At 43.4% G+C, this 20,632-nt stretch overlaps 1 protein-coding gene across 4 annotated transcripts in view; it reads left to right on the top strand.

Annotated features, from left to right (window-relative positions):
• The window catches only part of sptbn4b (spectrin, beta, non-erythrocytic 4b), a 61,592-nt gene that overhangs the window by 19,202 nt on the left and 21,758 nt on the right, over positions 1-20,632 (top strand). For all 4 annotated transcript variants that reach the window (XR_013468591.1, XM_078108013.1, XM_078107969.1 and 1 more), the window contains exons 16-25: positions 1,267-1,635; positions 1,745-1,959; positions 2,077-2,214; positions 6,257-6,497; positions 6,821-6,979; positions 7,292-7,422; positions 7,505-7,730; positions 9,257-9,459; positions 10,478-10,568; positions 14,657-14,803. Coding sequence is in view for 3 of the 4 variants with exons in the window: in XM_078108013.1 (XP_077964139.1) it covers positions 1,267-1,635; positions 1,745-1,959; positions 2,077-2,214; positions 6,257-6,497; positions 6,821-6,979; positions 7,292-7,422; positions 7,505-7,730; positions 9,257-9,459; positions 10,478-10,568; positions 14,657-14,803 (1,920 nt within the window). In the remaining variant the exon portion in view is untranslated. The remainder of the gene's footprint in view (positions 1-1,266; positions 1,636-1,744; positions 1,960-2,076; positions 2,215-6,256; positions 6,498-6,820; positions 6,980-7,291; positions 7,423-7,504; positions 7,731-9,256; positions 9,460-10,477; positions 10,569-14,656; positions 14,804-20,632) is intronic.

Raw genomic sequence — 20,632 nt, 5'->3', positions numbered from 1 at the left:
AGAAAGCATAAAATAAAGCTACAAAACCAGTAGTGCGATCTTAAAATCTGTCCACAGCAGTACACATCACCATCACATACACCTACCTTAGGTAATAAACTGACTAAATAAGTAGCCCGTGCAACCCGTCCGAATTCACCTCATAACATCCAAACTATCCCTTTTAAAACCGTAGGCCCATAGACCCCAATTTTCTCTGACGAAAGTTCAAAGTTAACAGCGTCTTACCATCAAATGACAGTAGAACCAGGGCTACAAGTATATGCACGCCATAATTATATAGAAATATTATTTATATATGCTCCAACTCAACTCAAAAACAACTGAATAACCAAATATCATAACTCTGATGACTAGAAATGAACAACGTAGCTAGTTCAAACATTTGTAGCTCGTAGCTACTTTGGCTTTAACACACAAACAACATCTCAGCAGAAAGAAGACTGAAGTTTCAATAGCAGCTCACCTCTCTCCGGTGAAACCTTCAGCGTACCAGGGCCAAAAAGAAGGATCGTTTTTGTCAAAAGATGGTTGTAAAATGTCCCTCACCATAGCAGTTTGCCATGAAAAGTCTTAGCTACCAGCCAAATGACTAATCTGAGCTAGCCAGTATGACCACTCTCTTGGGCTTCTAGAAGCTTTTGTACTTCAAAGGTTACACCTCAGCACAACCTCAACCATGAAACTGCTTTGCTGCTCCAGGTTACAGGTCAGTGTAAATGGCTCAGTTTATATGCTCCAACAATTCCAAGGTGTTAATCACACTAATTGGCCAATCCTTTGCGTAGAAAGAACCTTGCGTAATGCAGGCCGCTTTTAGTCAGACTAATGGATTTTGATGGTAAAATACATAAAAGTCTAAGTTAATTTGAAAAGTCAAAAAAACTGCACATACAGTTGTGGTCAAAAGTTCATACACTTGTAAAGAACATAATGCCATGGCTCTCTTGAGTTTCCCGTTATTTCTACAAGTCAGATTTTTCTCTGATAGAGGGATTGGAACAGATACTTCTTTGTCACAAAAAGCATTTATGAAGTTTGGTTCTTTTATGACTTTTTTTGTGATTAAATCTGCTGGGTCAAAAATATACATCAAGGTCCAGGCTCTATGCAGGGAAGATAAGAAGACGTTTTGGTCCATGGAAGATATTACATATTACAGTGTATTCTTTTAGGTATTTATCGTTTCAAAGTTGGTGTTGAAGAACCTGCCTAAAATAATCATCAGTAACACTGTAAATCCCCCACCGTATCCTGCTCCCGCAGAACACCATGAAACGAGGAAAGCAGATCCTGAGCGACAAGAGCTTCGGCACGGCGGGCATCCAGGAGCGCATCATGGAGGTGAAGGGCGAGTGGAAGAGGCTGGAGGACCAGGCCGCGCAGCGTCTCGGCCACCTGCAGGAGGCGCTCAACTTTTTCCAGTTCTCCACGGAGACGGACGACCTGGTGGCGTGGCTGCAGGACGCCTACCGCCTGGTTTCCAGCGAAGACTTTGGACACGATGAATACTCCACCCAGTCGCTTCTGAAGAAGCACCGGGGGGTCAGCGAGGCCGTTGATAAGCACCGTATGCACGTGGTGGCACTGCGGAAACATATGGGGGCGCTGCCTCTGCAGTACAGAGAGCAGAAGGTGAGCGGGGAAAGGATGGTTCACTTTTTGTCGACTGTAGAGTGTTTGGTATGTCCCTCAACATCCTTTCCTTCGCCCCTTCTTTGTCCCCCTCCTCCGCCCTCGGCAGGAGGTGCAGGTGCGCATGGGAGAGGTGGAACAGCTTTACACCGAAGTGGCCGAGGTGGCGGTGCTCAGACAGCAGTGGCTTCACGACGCCCTCGCCGTCTACCGCATGTTCAGCGAGGTCAACGCCTGCGAGCTGTGGATCGACGAGAAGGAGCAGTGGCTGGACAAGATGGAGATCCCGGAGAGACTGGAGGACGTGGAGATGGTGGCACACAGGTGAGGCAGGGGAGGTGGCAGCACGTGGAAGCTCAGCTAGGTTTGTTTAAATCAAACGTTTTTAGTCACTGAAGAAAACAAATGTTGTCCTGTTGTGTCCCACAATGCCCTTTGTAGGTTTGAGAGCTTAGACCAGGAGATGAACAGCCTGATGGGAAGGATCCTAGACGTTAACCAGATAGTTCAGCAGCTGCTGGATGGAGGTCATCCTTCCTCCACAGAGGTCAGAGGTTGTCAGGATCACCTCAACTCCAGGTACGGGAAACTGACTTTTACTTCTCCTTGCATTTACATTTACCCAATAACTCTTCCAATGACAGAAGCTAGCAGCGCTTGCTTCAGAATGTACTAAATCTAGCATGAAAGTCGGCAACACTGACAGCCCGTCCATTCAGGCCCCCTCCAAAGCCACGCCCCCGAAATGATCGTCATCGTAAACAACACACATGGCTAATGTTAGTAGTATCAGCTATTCAGGCCAGTAGGTTGTGGGAGACTCTAGTGACCAGTGGCCAGTGACGTGCAGCGAGTGCAGGGAAGCCTGGTAAGTTGACCGCGCTGCAATCTGCGGTTTGAAAAAGTGAAGCCTATTGGGAAGTTTCTTATACTTGCATTCTTTCTACTGGCCATCAGGAGGCGATTCCCCTTGTTGTTAAAACGCATCATATTGTACAGAAGTCTATGAGAATGACTCTACCTCTCACTTAATTTAAAACCTGAGTTGATGGTCCCAATCTTTAATTTCAAGTCTTCTTCAATGAAGTTTGGTGTTCATTTGGTAAATGATGGTCCCTTTAGCGTCAAATAGAACATACAGCAGAGTATGCTTTACGGCTACTAAAGACATAGGAAAGGTCTCTATGTCATTCTTACGCAGTTCGATTATGATCGATTCCGTTGAAAATAACTGCTATGGCAATGTCCATATTCCAAGATGGCGATGGCCAAAACAAGCCAATGGTTGACGTCACAGCGTCAAACATTTCTGATATGCAGTTTATGTGGGACTGCTCACATTCATGCAACAGCCACAGATATTAGAACTTTTTGCATTTTTTTGTCAGCCCATTTGATGAATTTAATTTTGATTGATGTTTGATTGATCGTTATGTGGATAAGTCAGTTAAAAAATTATTCAATGTGATATTACACCTGTTACAAATCAGGCAACATTTATTTGTAAAGCAGCTTTCAAACCGAAACACATTAGGTCATCATTTAAACACAATGTAGAGGAAGATAAACCATAGAAAAGTGATGAAATAATTATCAATATGACAACACAATAATTAGAATTATTCAAACATTTTATTAATTGTATTATTAAATATCCATATTGCATCCAATACTAGTAATAATGAATATATTAACAAAGCGTGGCAATACAAAATTCTTACCCAAATCCAGGTGTGTCAAACTCATTTTAGATAAGGGGCCACATGCTACCCACTTTGATCTGAAATGGGCCCAGACGAGTAAAATCATAGACGATGGTCTGGCCGACGTGAGGGGTTCGTTTGACACCCCTGCCCTCTACTGACAGCAGCATCACTATATGCATTACAACTCTAAAGGCTGGCGCATGCTTCTGCGTCTGCGTCGTTGCGTCGACGCACTCGAACCAATTCAATCGGATCCGTTCTCTCTAAACATTCTTTGTTTTAATAATGGCGGTATCGAGCTATGAAAACGGAAATGCGAGACTCCGTAATGGATGTAGTTAGCGGACCAATCGCAGCCTTGTGCGCTGCGGGAGGCTTGCGTCGCTTGCGTCGATAGCGACGCAAGCCTAGAAAAATGGATGTTGAAGTGATACAGACACTGCGTGGAACTACAAAGAAGAGAGTACTAGCCATAAGCCAATAACTACTTTGCAGATAGATGGGTGTTGGATCTTATCTTCTCGAATTGCATATCTAATTTTTCCAAGACGGCCTTCTTATTTCCAGTAGATTAGATGAATGTAGTGCAACGTGTTGAATAACTTATTCAGAATGTTGCAGCCAGTTCTAACAAAAACTGAATTTGAACACATCGCTTGCCACTGGCTCACAGTACAACAAAGAGTTGATCTAAAATACTTTTGAATTGTATTTGATTTAACTGCTTCCTTCCCTTTGAACCCTTTGTTTAATGAATTGTGATCCAGGAAAAAAAGAGTATGTGTATCAAAAATGACTTGTAAATGTCAAAGCTGTAGATCAAAAACAGGTAAAACAAAACAGATAAAAATAGTTACACCCATAGCTTGGAATTATTTTAGAATATAGTTTTATTGATTTTGTTTTCTTTGTGCTCTTCCTTCCCACATCAGACAGTTTAGTTTTGATTCATTATCTCCATTTTATAGATTTTCTTAATTGTGTCCTTGCCTTTGCTTGGTCGTGGCACCTCTTCATCCAGACATTTCTTTTTTGGTTATCCGCTCAAGTGCCGCTACTCTAGAATTCTAAAAAATATTCTTATCGCTTTGTTGTCCGAGGTCTTCTGCCAAGTAGTAAACGCTCGGGGGCCCCAAAAGGAATGAGCACTGAAAGAAAGTATCTGCAACTTGACTTCAGATCTGGACCAAAACAACAGTGTCTTCTCTTAAAAGCACATTTTCTTTTGTTTGTCCCTAGCCTTTAGTTCTAATGTTTGTGGTTAGCGGCATAAACTTAGAACTATTTTATAGCTGTCTGTGCAACGATGCTGCTCTCGCTCCCGCAAACCGCTACGTACGCCGACATCCGGCCAGGTGGAGCCTGCTTTTTTATCCGCTTCAGCCACACCGGCTGACCGCCTCTACGTCTGCCAGCAGTGTCCGCGGCGGCCGGGTGTCTGGGGGTCCTGTGGCCTTGGCTCAGGTTGGTCTCGGGGCGACCATCTGTGCCGGCTGCCTCTTTCGAGACCAGGCCAGCAGAGACCGGAAGACAAAAAAAGAAATTAAAAAAGGAAGTTATGTTTCTGGGATTAGTCATGCAAATTGTTTGTTGTTTTAGGACCATGACTATAATGTCTTTGCTCTATTTAGACATGAACACTACGTACATATTTGGGATTATTGCGTTTTAAATTCACATTGAATGAATAGTTTAATATTATTGACTATGTAAAAAAAAAAAGTCAGTTTCTTCCTACGCCTTTACATTTTATACCTTTTCAAAATATGATATAGCTAGCTATAGATTTGATATAGTATTAGTTATTGCTGTTTTTTTATTTAAAATATTGTCAAAGCCAATGACAGTTAACAACATTTTAGATGAAGAGATTGCTGCAACGCACAAATTGACTATTTCTTACTCAACTGTTTTTGGAAAATTACATTCATTTAATTTCATGTTATTATTCGGATTATGTCATGAAATCATCAAGAATTATTTAAGCATACTTTCACTTTTTTCCCAATTCCATATTTAAATACATTAAAAACAATGTTTTTACACACACACACACGTGATGTTTCAAGTATCGTTGCGTGTCTGACACACACACACACACACACACACACACACACGTCACAACAATCAGCAGCAACGCGGTGCATCTTTAAAGCCACTTTAGCAGCTCTGAGGTCACAGTCAGCGCCTGCAGAGCGTTGTGTCTGCCGCATGGGGCCTCCAGCCTCTGCTGGAGGAGAATCAGGCGAACATAAGGTATGACGATATGGGGAGCAGACGAGACCCGGGCCAGAGAGCTGACCGAACCAGGAATCATATCAGGTATATTTAGCTTTAAAATAGAAGCACCATATCTAACAATTGAAGTATTACTCTGGTTTATTGCCATCATGTACAGTTTATTGTTTAACCTGGAACAATGGAGGGCTGGAATTAGGTCTAGTAGTCTTACAGTTCATCATCTTTAAACCTTACTAGGAGGAAAATAAATTCTGCATCAACCCTCTGAACACAAAGCATTTTTGTGGCATTCTGTCATATTTTCATCTTTCATCCTCAGATTTTGGGCGACTGAGGCTTGGTAGTGGAGAAGAGTCATCCTTCAATCAGTGGATCGGCAGTTATAAATGAAACAGTTACCAGAAAGTATTAATTACCTTATTTAAGCTTTAGAAGGATGGAAATTGGACAACAATGTAGGATTCAACTGCTTCTGGTTGTGTCATTTTGGCTGTTTCATCCCTCTTGGCGGGTTTCGGGGTTTGGAGGACGACCCAAAGCGGCTCTGTGTTCTGAGAACCTTAAAAAAAAAAACACGTGTCACAAAAATTAGCATAAATCAAATCTGGAAGGAATTCCAGAGGAATCTCACTGCCCCCATTCTCAGTCTCTGCTTGTCTGTCACTCCGCACCAGGTGGAACAGCATAGTGGAGCTGGTGGAGCAGAAGAAGGATCAGCTGGGCTCCATGCTGCGGCTGCAGAACTACCTGCTGGAGTGTGCCGAGATCAAGTCCCAGATCCAGGAAAAGAGAAAAGCCATCGACGCCACCCAGTACGTGGGCAGCGACCTGGGGGGAGTCCTGGCTCTGCAGAGACGCCTCTCCACCATGGAGGGGGCCCTGTCGGTCCTGGAGCCCAAACTGCTGCACCTGCAGGTAAGGAATTATGGGAAATATAGATTGAGTGAACCGCCAGTAAAGGAAGACACTCATTTGAGCTTTGCACTGTAGTTGTTCTGTATAACCACAAATCTGTCTAGATAATAGCTTAGTTAACTTCCTGTTAATTTGTAAACTTTTTTATTTATGTGTAGATGAAATGGATACCAGCATAGTGGGCATTTTTTTTCATTTTTTAACCAAGCCAGTGAGCGTGAGGAAAGACAAGAGATTTACGAATACGGAGCTTGATGTGATTTTAAAGGCAGGTTGTTTTAAGTAGCATAAAACTAAAACACTGTCTCTGTTTGATGATATAGGAGGAGGCGGAGCAAATGGCCACAGCCCACCCGGCTCGGGCCATGGAGGTGCTCATGCCGTTCGATGGCATCAACGTGGAGTGGGAGGAGCTGAAACGCACCCTGCAGGGCTGCGAGGACTCACTGATGGTGGCTGGTCGGCTGCAGAGCTTCATACAGGTACAACCCGTCACTCTGACCCTACTGAATACAGACTGATTCGGCATCCTCCTCCATCCCAGTGATAGTGCCATGTATGGGAGGCAGTATTTTAGGTCCAGGAACAGACAAACCGAACTTTTGGGCCTCATAGATAGAGAGTTGTAATGGATGAATGGGATGGATGGTGGGATGGATGTTTTTACACACAGAGAAACCCTTCGTATGGTGTTAATGTGATGACGTTTTTCAGGCAATTTGTCCGTCTGATCAAACTTTTGCACTGCAGACCAAGACTAGAATTGATTTGTTGTTCCTCTATCTGACCGCCAGGACCTCGACTCTTTCCTCACCTGGTTGGTCCAGACGCAGACGGCCGCCGCCTCTGACCTGCTTCCCAACGACCTGGAAGAGGCAGAGAAGCTCATTAACAAACACGCAGCGCTGAAAGAGGAGATCGGACGGTGGGTCTCTGAGGACAAATGGAGGAAACAAATCTTCACCGTGACAACATGTGTCACGGCCTCTCATTGTGTTTCTGTGCAGGTACGAGGAGGACTACGAGCGCCTGCAGGCCATGAACGACCTGCTCGAGTCTGAGGAGGCTCCCTTACCTCAAGCCGCCCTGCAGCAGTGGCTGCAGAAGCTCGACGTCGGCTGGAACAAACTCCTGGAGATGTGGGAGAGCCGGAGAGAAGTTCTGGTCCAGGCTCACATCTTCCACCTCTTCCTGCGAGATGTCAAACAGGCCGAATCCTTCCTGAACAACCAGGTAAGAGGAGATTCTGAGGAGCGTCTCTCCGGGCAGCTCTTTCTCAGCTCTCAGCTCTACGTCGTAGGTCGAAATTACATTTCTCCAAAGCTTCTGCGCAGATTTCTCTGAAATCATTCATTCTCTGTTCTTTGTGACGTTACTATTTGTTGTTAACTGGCTTTTTACACAAACAACATATTAACTAGTTTCTAGCAAGACTTAAATAGCTTTTATTTATAACATGAAATAAGTTCTGGTTAATTATGCTCAACAGCTGATGTATGGGCCATGTAGTACCATGTGCTTTAATGAGGCTGTTTTTACATAGCGCCGTGTGGGTGACGTTTTGCTTTTTCACTTGTAAGGTTAATGCCTCTGATACCACCTAAAATGCGGGATCGGGTATCGGCGAGTATAAAGCGATCCAATATCACGTTATTATATCATTACGCTACAAAGGACCGACAACAACACGTGTCACTCACCACTTGATCGGCACGTCCTGCCTGAGAAAACGTATTGGCTCATTCCATCTTTGTTTTTCTGGCAAAAAAAATAGCTGCATCAAAAATCAACATTGGAAGTGTACACACACACACACAGCCTGCTGTCTGAGCCAATATTCGAGTTCATGCATCGTTATCGGGAAGGAAAAAATATCGCTGATAATTTTTTTCAAATCTTAAATGTCACAGGCAGAGCTGCCCTGAACTAAACAGATGATTACCAGTGACCAGCTCTCCTCAGTAGCCCGGGGGTTTGATTCTTCTTTAATAAGTATCAAAGACGTTCCAGGCCGCAGATCTCTGTCCGCCGCTCTGTTGTTTTATTTTTATTTTATCGGCGGCCACAGGCAACACGGGACCCCGGTAATGATAAGCTTTGTTTGAGTAGTTTTTCTTAAATGCACTAATATGCAGTGATTGATGGAACAAAATGAAACAGGTTTTTGGGGAAAAAGCAAAACGGTTATTTAATTGACTGGATAATTCCTTATTCAGTCTAATATATGAGAGCAAAAAAACACTAGCAATTTACATGGTCAAATGGGGTAGTTTGTGTCTTGCCTAGCCTCGACTGATTTATTTTAGCTTTATATGGAAAAGTAGTGATGAGATTCATGTGACAGGAACTGAGCTTTTATTATAATAGACAGCGCTGTTTGTGTATGTGTGTGTTTGTACAGTGTGGCTATATTTAGAGGATTATGCCACAGTCTTATTCTCTGTTTTCTTTCATTTTAAAACAGAAGCCTTATGTTGTCGTTATTAAGCTTTTAGGATATTTCACCAGCTGGAAAATATGTGTATATATACATTTTGAGTTTTTTTTTTGCAAATGTCAATTAAATAATTTGGTATTGTTTATAGACCTATATTTAACCCAAAATAGGCCATGTATCATGATTGATAAGGAGAAACTAAGCAATTCTTTGTATAATCAGACATTTAGCACCCCGATCCATTTCCATTCTATGCTCTTCAGATTTGTTTTTATATCTTCACTTACCGACTAAACCAGGAAACCACCTTACTGTTTCCCAGGAGTCGGCGCTTGCTCACGTGGAGCTTCCCACCACAGTGGAAACGGTGGAGGCCGCCATCAAGAAACACAAAGACTTCACCACCACCATGGAGCTGAACCTGCACAGAATCAAAGCGGTGATCGAGGCCGGGGAGAGTCTGATCAGCCAGAGCAACATCTACTCCGACCGCATCAAGGAACGCATCGACACGCTCGCCAACAGGTACCACATGCTAGCACAGAAAGCTTTATGAAGCCATCAGTTGTTGTATTACACTGATTTAAGGCCTAAGATCTGAAGGAGGAAATAATATCTGTTAAATGTGGTGTCATTGACAGCTGTCAAAAGAGCTGCAAAACGTTTCACATTTACAATTCAGTTCATGCTATATTATAGATTGTCTCTATGTCACAACTGATTGAGGATGTTCACTAAGTGTGAGCATGTAGACATTATGACAGAACAAATATATGCTTTCCAATAAAGGAAAATGGACTTAAAGCCCACTTAAAAAAATAAATATACAGTTATTAGATATCAGAGAAAATCTTCTTACGAAACATATACAACTTAATTTAACATTTAATGACGCCAATGTTTCAGCTTTCTTCATGCTTGTGCTGATCCAAGTTATAACTGCAGCTTCACACACTTAAGCTGATTTTAAAGCACAAAGAAGCAAGCAGCTGTCTGATGTCACAATACAACAAAAGTACAAAAAAAGACCCTCAAGTACAAACGAACCCGAGCACAGAGAGAAGAGAAGTCTGTTTCGTCCACCACAAGAGACACGTGACCATGAAATCTGTGTGATAGCCGCGGTGGTGGCGGGGGGGGGGGGGGGGGGGGGGGGTGGCGGGGCTGTGTGTTTGTATGTGTCCAACAAAAGCAATGTGAAGAGCCATATGGTTCTAAGATTTAGTTTACATGAATTATTTCGTTGGACATTCATTCTTCTCCCATGGGGACAAATAAATAAGCACAGAGCAACGTAGTTATTTTAATGTGTTCAATTTGCATTTCCGATTATTACATCACTGAAAGTGATATTTTTGATCGGTTTTGATGTTGCTGATGATGCTGTTTGCTACAAAGTCAGATGACGATCAGACAGTGAGTTCAGATTGTTAAAAGGTAAACAAAGATAGATACACAGCATTGCCTAGATATGTTAGAGTTGTTTCCGCTTGTTGTTATTGATGAGACTTGGAGCTGAATTTACCGTCACTCCCTCCTTCAGGGGAAACCAGAACAGAGAGCTGGCCCACCAGTGGCTGGAAAAGCTGAACGACCAGTGGGAACTTCAGAGGTTTCTTCAGGACTGCCACGAGGTAGGAGGCCAATGGACTGGTTGTACTGGTGGAACTCACAGGCAGGAAATTGTTTTAAATTCGTAGTGTCTCAGAATTTAGGCAAATGTAGCTAAATATATGTGTTTAGAATGAACAGTCCTACGTTTTTAAGTAGAAATTTAAACAATACAATTTGACAAATCTTTCATTTTTCGGAACTGACTGTGCAAAGAACGGAGAAAGGGGATTAGAATTAAGTCAAAATGTCAAGAATAAAATAGACACAGCGCCACTGGGTGTGTGATTTATTCTCAAAAATCTGGTGTCAACATTTTGCCTTTTTTCTTTATATGGTATTTCGATTTTATTCTCAGAATTTAGACGTTATTCTTGACATTTTGGATTCATTCTCCAAATGAAAAATAAAATGAAACAGTATGTTTTTTTTCTTCCTCAAACCTGGTTCTAATACTTTTTGATATCAGTGTCATAATGACACGTTCTAAAAAGTTCCAAATGGCCTGTGTATAGTTTGTGGTGTTAACACTAGTCTTTTAGCAGTTTGTTGTCAAATGAGGATCTGAATCTTTACATCTGATAATGAGTGTTTATACTCTTCTGGTTGGAATCTTCCATTGACGTGGTCCTCACATAGCCTGCGTGTCCCGTTGTATTTTGCTCTCTCACCTTGCAGAGTCACAGGCTTCTTCTTTCTGGGCCAAAACCTTGTTTAGTTTCAGCAACTTTCTCTCTTTGGCTCGGCTGAATAATTCAGCAGCACATTTCCTTATCACTAATTCAAGAGGAGAGTGTATCCCAGTGTGTGTACGTGTTTAGGTGTGTGTGTGCCTGTGTGTGTGCATGCCATACATCTATCTATCTGTCTGCTGCTTTGTGGTATGCGTGTCTGTACAAATACAGTATGCATGAGGAGACTTCCCTCAGCTGTGTGTGTGTGGCCAACAGTGGGCGAGTAACACTGCGTCAGTCTGAAGGAACCCGAGCTCTCAGCTGCCAGGGTGTGTTCTTCTGCTTTCTCCGTGCTGCCTCCTCATGTTTCATTTCTCTGGCCACCGCTGCTTTATACTCACTCGCCAACACGTTTAGTCCGAGCATCAAACCATCGGATGTCTTAGTTGTTGTAGACCGTAGACTAGGCGTGTCAAACTCGTTTCAGATAAGGGGCCACACACTGTCCACTTTGATCCCGTCCCGTGGGGCCCTGAGTTTGACCCCCCTGCCAGAGACATCAGCAGTTTATATTCTTTGGTCTTTAAAGTTTGTTTCACGCAGAAGAGTCGTGGTTCGTTTGTACACCCTTGTGTCTTTTCGGTGGGGGTCAGAAAAGCAAAGTATTCCAGTGGTGACTGGGTGAATGAGGGAAGACAGTCACGTCATGTATTTTGGACTAAGGAGTTTTTTTCTTATTTTTTGGTACAGACAGAGTTATAAATATTTCTGATTAATGTATATGCTAATCGGGGTAAGTGAAGACATTTTGGAGAACTACAATTAAAGAGCAACTCAACTGGTTGGCGACCGGGAGTTCTAATTGATTCAGGACTAAAGGGTAGTGAAGAGGTAAACTCAGAGAAATATCATCCTTTAGCTTTTCACCCGGCTTCAACTCCCGGTCTGTTTCACGAAAAGAGCAAGGTGTTTGCCCAAAGGGTGCAGTGTGTCTCTACGTAGTCTGCACCGCTGACTGTTTCAAGGAATACCTTGAAAACTGTGTACTTCACGTAACCCAAACCTTTTGTTTTTCTGCAAATATTCAGCTATTTTGCATACTATTATTATTATTATTATATATTTATTAGAGTCACGCATTTTTACATATATAACACTTACATACATGAAGGAAATGGTAGGGCTGTAGTAGCTCTGTAGGTGATTCTTATTTTTTATTGACCTCAAAGGGTCAAGTTGTTAAAATGCCACACGTCATATCAGTTTCATCCAGATGCAGACGAGCATCTGTAAATTATTGTCATCCAACAAAATCTGAGACGGCCCGGGCAGCTCAAATACACACAGGTGGTGGAGTCCAATCTTCCACTCTACCCCCCACTCTCCTCCCCTCCCCTCCCCTCCCCTTTTCTCTTCTGTCCGCTTCTTCCCCCCACAATGTCAGACAAACTTCTCCATCCCTCCCCACCTCATTCATCCCCATTCGTACAGTGCTAACTCCTCCCCACAGTCCTCCTCCTCTTCCCTCATCAATTCAGTTCAGTCTCCTTGAGACGGTGACCCTCAACGACCCCTGCAGACCCGTATGTGCGTGAGAGGGAACCTGTGTTTTCATGCATAATCAGGCGCACACACGTGTGTGCGTGTGTGTGAACGTGTCAGGCGTCTTTAATCACGTTAGCCGGCAGAAAGCGGAAGCCAAACAGAGGGGGTGTTGGACAGTCGTCCCTCCCCACCTGCCTTCTATGGAAAAGAGCAGTTTTTCCATCAAGCGACAAACACGTTATTCAAGATAAATTGTTCGACCATTTCCTACCCGTCCATCTCCCTCTCTCTCTCTTTCTTTCTCTGCTTTACCACTGCAGTAGAGTCAGGCGATCAAGTCGGAGAGTACAGCTGCCTGGGACTGCTGCAGAGACAGGAAGAGAGGGGTGGAGGGCGGTGGAGGAGAACACAAAAGCAGCTGTAGAGTAGTCGCGAGCTCGGCCGTTCGCGGTGTATTTCTGTCCCAAAAGCAGTCCTCTGTGATTTTCAGTCTCTCTTTCACTCTACACTTTTCTATCCTCCTGCTTTGACCCCTCCATTCAGCTCGGCATCATTACCCGTGATCAGTGAGCCCTGGGGGGCGCTGCCTTCCTCTCCTGCCCCCCCGCCCCACCAAATACATACCAAATCACACTACTGTGCTCCTCCCTTTCTTCTCTTTCTCCTCCATCCCACCTCTCCTCCAAGCAGCCCGTTGGAGGTGTGAGGAAGGGGAGGGGCGCCCATGCACTGCCTCGGCTGCCTGCCATTTTATTGTGTTGGGGGAGGATTTTTTTTTTCTTCTTTCCTATCAGTCCTCCTAGTTCTTACCCTCTCACTCGTCATCGGTCCACCCCCACCCTCCTCTCTCTCTCTCTGTCTCCCCTCGTTGAGCGAAGCACATCCTCAATAACATAGCAGAGGGGGGAGCACAGCCGCTGTTTGAATGCTCTAGTGTGTCTCCTCCACTATTGTTGTTGTTATTTACCGCCCCGCTTGGCATTTTCTTCTCCGCGCACCTTTTTGCACGGCCGTCTCGTGCTCAGCTGTTCATAGGGCTCCTTCCTCCCTCCTACTCCCCCACTACAGCTCTCCTTCCTGTCCTCATTCTCCTTCTCTCTCTCTCTCTCTCCATCTGCCTCTGCGGGTGAAGAGCGTCTGTGCATGTGTGTGGCGGCGGACCGGCGAGGATGTGGACACCAACTCTGACTTGTTCAGGTTAAGCGCTGCACGGCTGGGTTTGGAGAGAGGACCGGACGGGAGGGCGGGGGGGCAGGTGGTTGAGTTGCACGCAGGTGCGAAGGGGACGGAGAGGCTGCCGATGCTGACCTGAATATTTCCGGCGCTGCGTTCAGGGCAGGCGTGAGGTGAACTCACCGTGCGTTTGGGCAGATTTGACTCTGTGATGGACAGCTTGTGTGTGTGTGTGGGTGTGTGTGTGTGGGAGGGGCTGTTTACTGTGCAGGCGTGTGCGCAGACGCTGTGGATCTGGTTTCCGTGTGTTCATGTGAAGTCTCGCCGCCATGTTTGTTGGTACACGTGTGTCTGCCTTCATGTGTCTGCTGGGCATCATTAAATATTCACGTGTGTGTGTTTGACCTTGTGTTTCACGCTGTTTGCTTGGCTGGCATGTTTATCCACAATACACTTTGCCCAGTTTATCTTTTACATATTAAAGAACCTAATTGAAATGCATATTATGATAATGTTGTGTAAGTGTGTTTGTGTGTTATGCAGCCGAGCTTACAGTATGATTCTCTCTTAAAACAGACTTAATTTCATCACGGACTTATTAGTGTGTGAGAACGTTTTGGTGCATCAGAATCTTTCCAAAACAATCAGTTATTTATAGTGTGTATGTTCATCCAGTATTGAGAGCCCTCTCTCCCTCTCTTTTATTCTCTCTCGTCCAGCTGGGGGACTGGGTGTGTGAAAAGATGCTGATGGCGAAGGACAGCAGCCGAGACGAGACCCAGAAGCTTCATAAGAAATGGCTGAAGCACCAGGCCTTCATGGCCGAGTTGGCCCAGAACAAGGAATGGCTGGATAAAATTGAAAAGGTGAGTCCCGTTGATTCTTCCCCAAAAGGTTTTTTTGCCGTCAAGTGAGCTTCATGCGCTTTGGCTCTTGGAACCGGATATAACGCCTCTTTGCCATGTGGCCTAATGTTTGTTAGTATTTGTTTTCAGTTCTTTTGAGGATAAGCAGCGGACAATGTCATGATCTGTGCTCCTCTCACAGTATGTTGCTTTGTCGCCTATATTGCCTCACGTGTTGCATTCAGCAGTCACGTAACAAAGTGCTGGACACCCGGCGCCGTGGTGACACAGACAAAACAATTAAAGACTCATCAAGAGTAGATTATTTTGTCTTTGTTCACGAGGGCATGAGACATTTCTTCCAAAGAGTCTACAGTTGAAGCAGTTAACTAGCTTACTGTGCTAATTGTTAGCAGAGAGAGCAATGTTGATGAAATATTTCGGTAGTTGCGATGGCGGGGATGAAAATCAGCTGTTTGGTCATCGAAATGTGTCATTTATATTTAGCATATTGAAGAGACATTTTGCCTCCTATCCCTCCCTTCAGACATCGAAGCTGCATAGCCTTTCATGAACCAATGTGAAATTACATTTTGAACTTTTTTACTAAAGTCCTAAGCTCTAAACTCTTAATTAAAGAGTAGCAAAGCCGGAAAGGCAGAGAGGAGCTTTAAATAGAGAGGGAGGGGCGATGTAACCTTCACAAGTGTCCCAATGAGATCCGTAACACTTTAAGGAGATTCATATACATCCTGCTCTCGTGCTCAGCTGGATTTGGCGGCGATCTAATCGGGTTAGCCTCGTGGGCGACTCCGGGGTGTCACGTTCACGCTGCTGGACAGACAGCCGTGACGTGAGTCTGGATGTGTAACATTAGTTTGGAGCTGTGGTGCTGTGCTACATACGTGTCTTCGGGTACTCAGAACTAGAAACCGGAGTGGCTGCTGAGGACGTTCTGATGATGATGAACCAATGCAGACTGTTGTTGATGATCACACTCTTGAATGTGGGATGGAAACAAATCTGTACGCTGCATCTGCTCTGAAGAAAGAATGTCAATGTCAGAGATTTGTCAAAAAATTTAGTGTGTTGTTTTCTTTAGGCTTTTTTTAACTGTTGCTCTGACCAAGAAAAACTGTTTGAATACACACCTCTGAGCTCAAGAAAATTGCGACTAAATATTTATTTATTTATTTTTGGATAAAGTAGCAGGTATGGCATAGTTAGGACTGTTAGGTAGTACTAGTACTTTAATAGTTTTTAACTTTAATTGTACAAGTCATGGTTATACTGGCGATAGCGCTTGCTATGGCTAGCTCATGGATGTTGCTAGGGCCATGAAATGCGTGTGTCTCTAGGGACAATCACCAAATACCACTCCAAGATGATGAGGAGGAACAATTAAAATGTTGTCGTACAGTCAGAAAGGAAAGGCTTGAAAGAAACAAGTGAGCTTCAGGTATTACATCATCTTTCTGTCCTTATTCAATCAGCTGGTTAGTTATATAATATATAACAGATTCACCCACTACTGCCCTGTAATCTGCTCATCGTTTTTAACTGCAGTTCCTGTTGCCGTTTCTTCTTCCATAGAGGGCCAAGTGAAACTTTGTCTGTGTGTGCATGTTAATAACGTGGGGATATGATGTGAGAAAAAAATGGGCAGACTGATGCTCAAGGATATACATATACTGTGGCAGACCAGGGGATGTGGAGGCGAGATTCCAGGAACAGACACACTCTTCAGATAACAAAAGAAAGATCCTTTAAATTGATAACTTCTGGGAAGGGGCGGAGGTCAAAAACAACACAAAATTCCTCCCGGTCGGAGTCTCAGGCCCTCAATGACTCGTCCTGGGGAAAAACAGAGGAGAGGTGTGAAAGGGGGATAATTCCAGCTGGAATGTTTCTTCAGACAGCCTGAAGTTGTGCACCCACTGTGTGTGTGTGTGTGAATCCTGGAACGATCACATCCCACCAGTCATTTGAGCGGCTGAAAGTCCAAATGGTTGGTCTGCGGCGCTGATTTTGCAACAGATTTATTATCTAGAAAACACAAAGCAATTTTAAGGTTAAAACACTGTCACAGTGATGGTGGGTGTGTTCAAGTCATTTAATTATTAGGGCAACTATCATACGCCAGATGAAAAAATACATAAAATATTATAAACATTGTAAGTGTTACCCTTGGACACGAAAGAATATATAAATTTGTTAAAATATCTAATATACTGCACCAGAGAGGGAACGTTGGTGTCATTAAAGCACAAAGAAAAACTAGCTTAAAGATATAAGTATTTTCTCAAAATAATCAATCATTAACCATAACTATTATTGCACTTGAAATAATATAGGAATCAACACATTCATGTGAGAGTTTAATAATCTTAATAAGTAACCTTCATAGTGCGTAAATAATGAACAGACTGTAGTTTACAGTTAACATCTGGTTTCACAGGCAGGGCATATTGTACTTATTTTTTAGTTTAGGATTATTTCATTTATAAGAATATAGTTAGCACATAAGACAAAATACATTAATACATGACATGAAAAAGATAGCTTAGCTCAAGCTTACCCTCTTGCGCCGTCGTGTTGGTCTTGGCCTTGTCTTGACTCACGCGGTTGTCTATCTCGTCCCAGCTCCTTAAAACTTCCCGAATTCGCCTGTATTTTTCCGCTGTGTTTTCCCTTGCAGCATGTAGCCTTTACTCAAACAAAGATTGTTGTCTCCTTGTGACAAACAGCCACATATCGAGAAGCAAGAACAGGATCCTCCATTGTAGTTTGCGGTTAGCTTTCAGTTTTCGCGCGATCGAATTACGCCAATCTACTTTCCGTCATATACCACGCTTTTTGGAATACACCACGCCTATCAAGTAAGGGTACTGTTGGCGGTGGAAACGCTCGCCAAATCATGGTTAACAGACCCGACCCGTACTGTACCATACCACTCGGTGGAAAGGCGCCATTAGTCACCTCCTAATTGGGTTGATTGGCTGCAGGTGTTCCCAATGCCAGTTGCCCTCCGGTTGCAGCCCCTGCACTGGGTAATAACCTGATCCACCGTCTTGGCTCGGCCCCTCCTCCTGGCTGCCACAATACATGTACTGTATATGATGTTGAGAGAGCGGTGCTGCAGGGCCTGAGAGCGGCGAGCTGTTTTCCATCATAGATTCGTGGGTCATGTGCTGATCTGAGGGCAGATTTGAGTTCCGGGAAAAAACCCACTTGAACAGAGAGGGACACAGACAGAGGCGAGCCAATGATAGCAACCAGCTTCCAATGCAAATGTGTGGTAAATTTCTGAAGATGTTTAAGTCAAATTCATTTTAAAACCGGTATAAATGCATTATTTGTGAGAGATTTGTGGACCTGGACCTCCGAAACCATCGCTCTGTTTTTTTAAATACCTGGTATCAGAATATTGCTTGATTTTCTTTGTTTTCATCTTTAGATGAAATATGATCTTTTTTTTTTACAGTAAAAACCAAAAAAAACTATAAAATCCTACTCAACTATTTTCAGCTCATATACTACTCAAACAACCCTGAAATCTGAAACTGCTCTCCTTTATTTTAGGATTTCTCTTATATTATATGAAGTCCAACCAGTCTTTCGGCAAAATGAAAGGTGTGAAGATCGCACTGCAGGATGTCCTATAACACTTCATACAACATATTCATGATCATCTCACACTTAAGACTGATGCAGAAGTGCTGGTGAAGATGAAGAGTGAAGACACTGACAGCCTCATCACTGTTTTATTTATTTTTCCAAGTGGAATTAAGGGATTTGTGGTGAGGACACATTGTGTGTAGTCGTGAGGACTGACTGTTGATGTGTGGAAAAAAGTGAATTATTAATTCATCACACAATTGATTATTGAACAGAACACCAAAGGCCGTTATTTAAATGACCTGTTTGAAGACGAAAGATAATCCTAAACAATAAAAACGCAGAAATATTGTCAGGTATAATGGATATCATGGTGTGTTGGTGTGCGTGGCGCTCTGCTGGACCCATCTCGTGCTCCTCTCTGGCAGACTGGAGTCACACCAGGCCATCTCGCGCTTGGCAGACAGGCTGTGATTTTGCTTCTGAAGTCAATCGTGGCCTCCAACTTCACCCCAGAAGCCGACTACATGTCCGTTGCTTAGCAACCCAAACCTTTTTTTTCTCATTAGAAAACATTCAAAGGATTTGTCCCGATGTCGTTGCACTAGCGATAAAGAGCTTTATGCACAAGCGCAACATAACACAGCATTAGTTTTATGTTAGAACTGATGGTGGTACTGTTCACTGGTACTTAGTACTTCCAGGTCCAAACGCTCTTGTTTTCTGGTTCTCTGCTTGTATCCCCCGAAAGTCTATTTCAAGTAGGAGCTGTGAAGCACATTGTCTATTTTTTAGGTTAACGTGTGTGTATCTCCTGTCCTCATGTACTTGAAACCTGGAAAGTTGCAAAGTTTATTCAACAGTGACATATAAACTTATTTTTACACATTATAGCACTTACACAAACATCAATTGTACAAATAGACAAAGTAGTTACAGAGTTACTACACATTTTGTCATGGGTGTGCCATTTTCGTCGCAGAGGCCAAAAAAGAGGCTAGTGTCCAAAAACACATGTAAAATTGCTTATGTAGAAATCTTGAGTTGTCCTGGAAAATGGTTTCTATTTTTCATGTGGAACAAACTGTTATTCCTTCAGAACTCCCCATAAAAGATAACACTGCCATCTTGAAAGGCTTTTTCTGCAGGAGTTCTGTGTCTAAAAACCTTTGCATCTACGTGCATTATTCTAGGCAAAAAATGTCCCTTCGCTGTGTCGTAGGGGGAGACCCCGGCAGAGGGATGTCCGTTTGTCTGATAATGATGCAATAATCTGCTGTGTCAGTCCCTGTTGTGACATAAAGCTCTTGGAGCGACTCGTCTTCCCTTCCTGTGCTTGCTCTGTTTTGCCGAGCAACAATTCAGTTCAGTTCCCATCTCCTTGTCTATCAACCTTTCTTCGTGCTGCTCGTGTGTGACGGTCGTTCCTCTTTCCCTCCCCTTCTCTACGTCTCAATCTGAATTCACTTTCCCTTTAACAAGGGGAGAGGAAACATCCTTTTAACAGGAAGTGATGTAAGACACAGGCTGAGAGAGCATAGCTTTAGAGTGCTTAGATTCAGCCTGCAACAGAATTGATGTAGTGAATCTAATTAACTGAGGTTTGCGCTTTTAGTGTGTAATGCATTGATTCATCGACGACGCTGGAGGATGATAAATATATATGATTATATGTGGATCATGTCTATAATAGGAAACTATCATGAGCATATTGATAAATGATTCGTGAAAACATCAGATTAAATGATTTATCTGAAAACATTTGTAACAAAATGACCAATAATGGTCCTTTTTTTCTATTCACAGAGCTATAAATAAGTGTAACGGTGGTCTGCTCGCCTCCATAAGCAGTCAGCAACCTCCTGTCCTGCCCAGTAAAACCGATTCGGAAGCATCTTAAAACTTATATTCTCTCGACTGGCCAGGAGGGGGCGACTCCTCTAGTTGCAAAAAGAGGTTGGATTGTATAAAAGTCTATGAGAAAATGATCACTTCTCTCACTTGATTTGTTCCATCAGTAAACATTTTAACAGTTGAGTTCATGGTCTCAATCTCTAGTTTTAAGTATTCTTCAATTCATTACATTGCATTACAGGTCATTTAGCCAACGCGACTTACATTACACTTTAAACCCATGGCTTTTTTACATTTTGCCCGGGGAGCAATTAGGGGTTAGGCGTCTTGCTCAGGGACACTTCAACTTGAGACATGGGGCAGACTTGAACCACCAAC

Source organism: Gasterosteus aculeatus, chromosome 1, assembly GCF_964276395.1.
Source record: "Gasterosteus aculeatus chromosome 1, fGasAcu3.hap1.1, whole genome shotgun sequence".
Classification (NCBI taxonomy): Eukaryota; Metazoa; Chordata; class Actinopteri; order Perciformes; family Gasterosteidae; genus Gasterosteus; species Gasterosteus aculeatus.
Note: the sequence above shows the minus strand (reverse complement) of the source record. Positions and strands in the feature narration are given on the sequence as shown.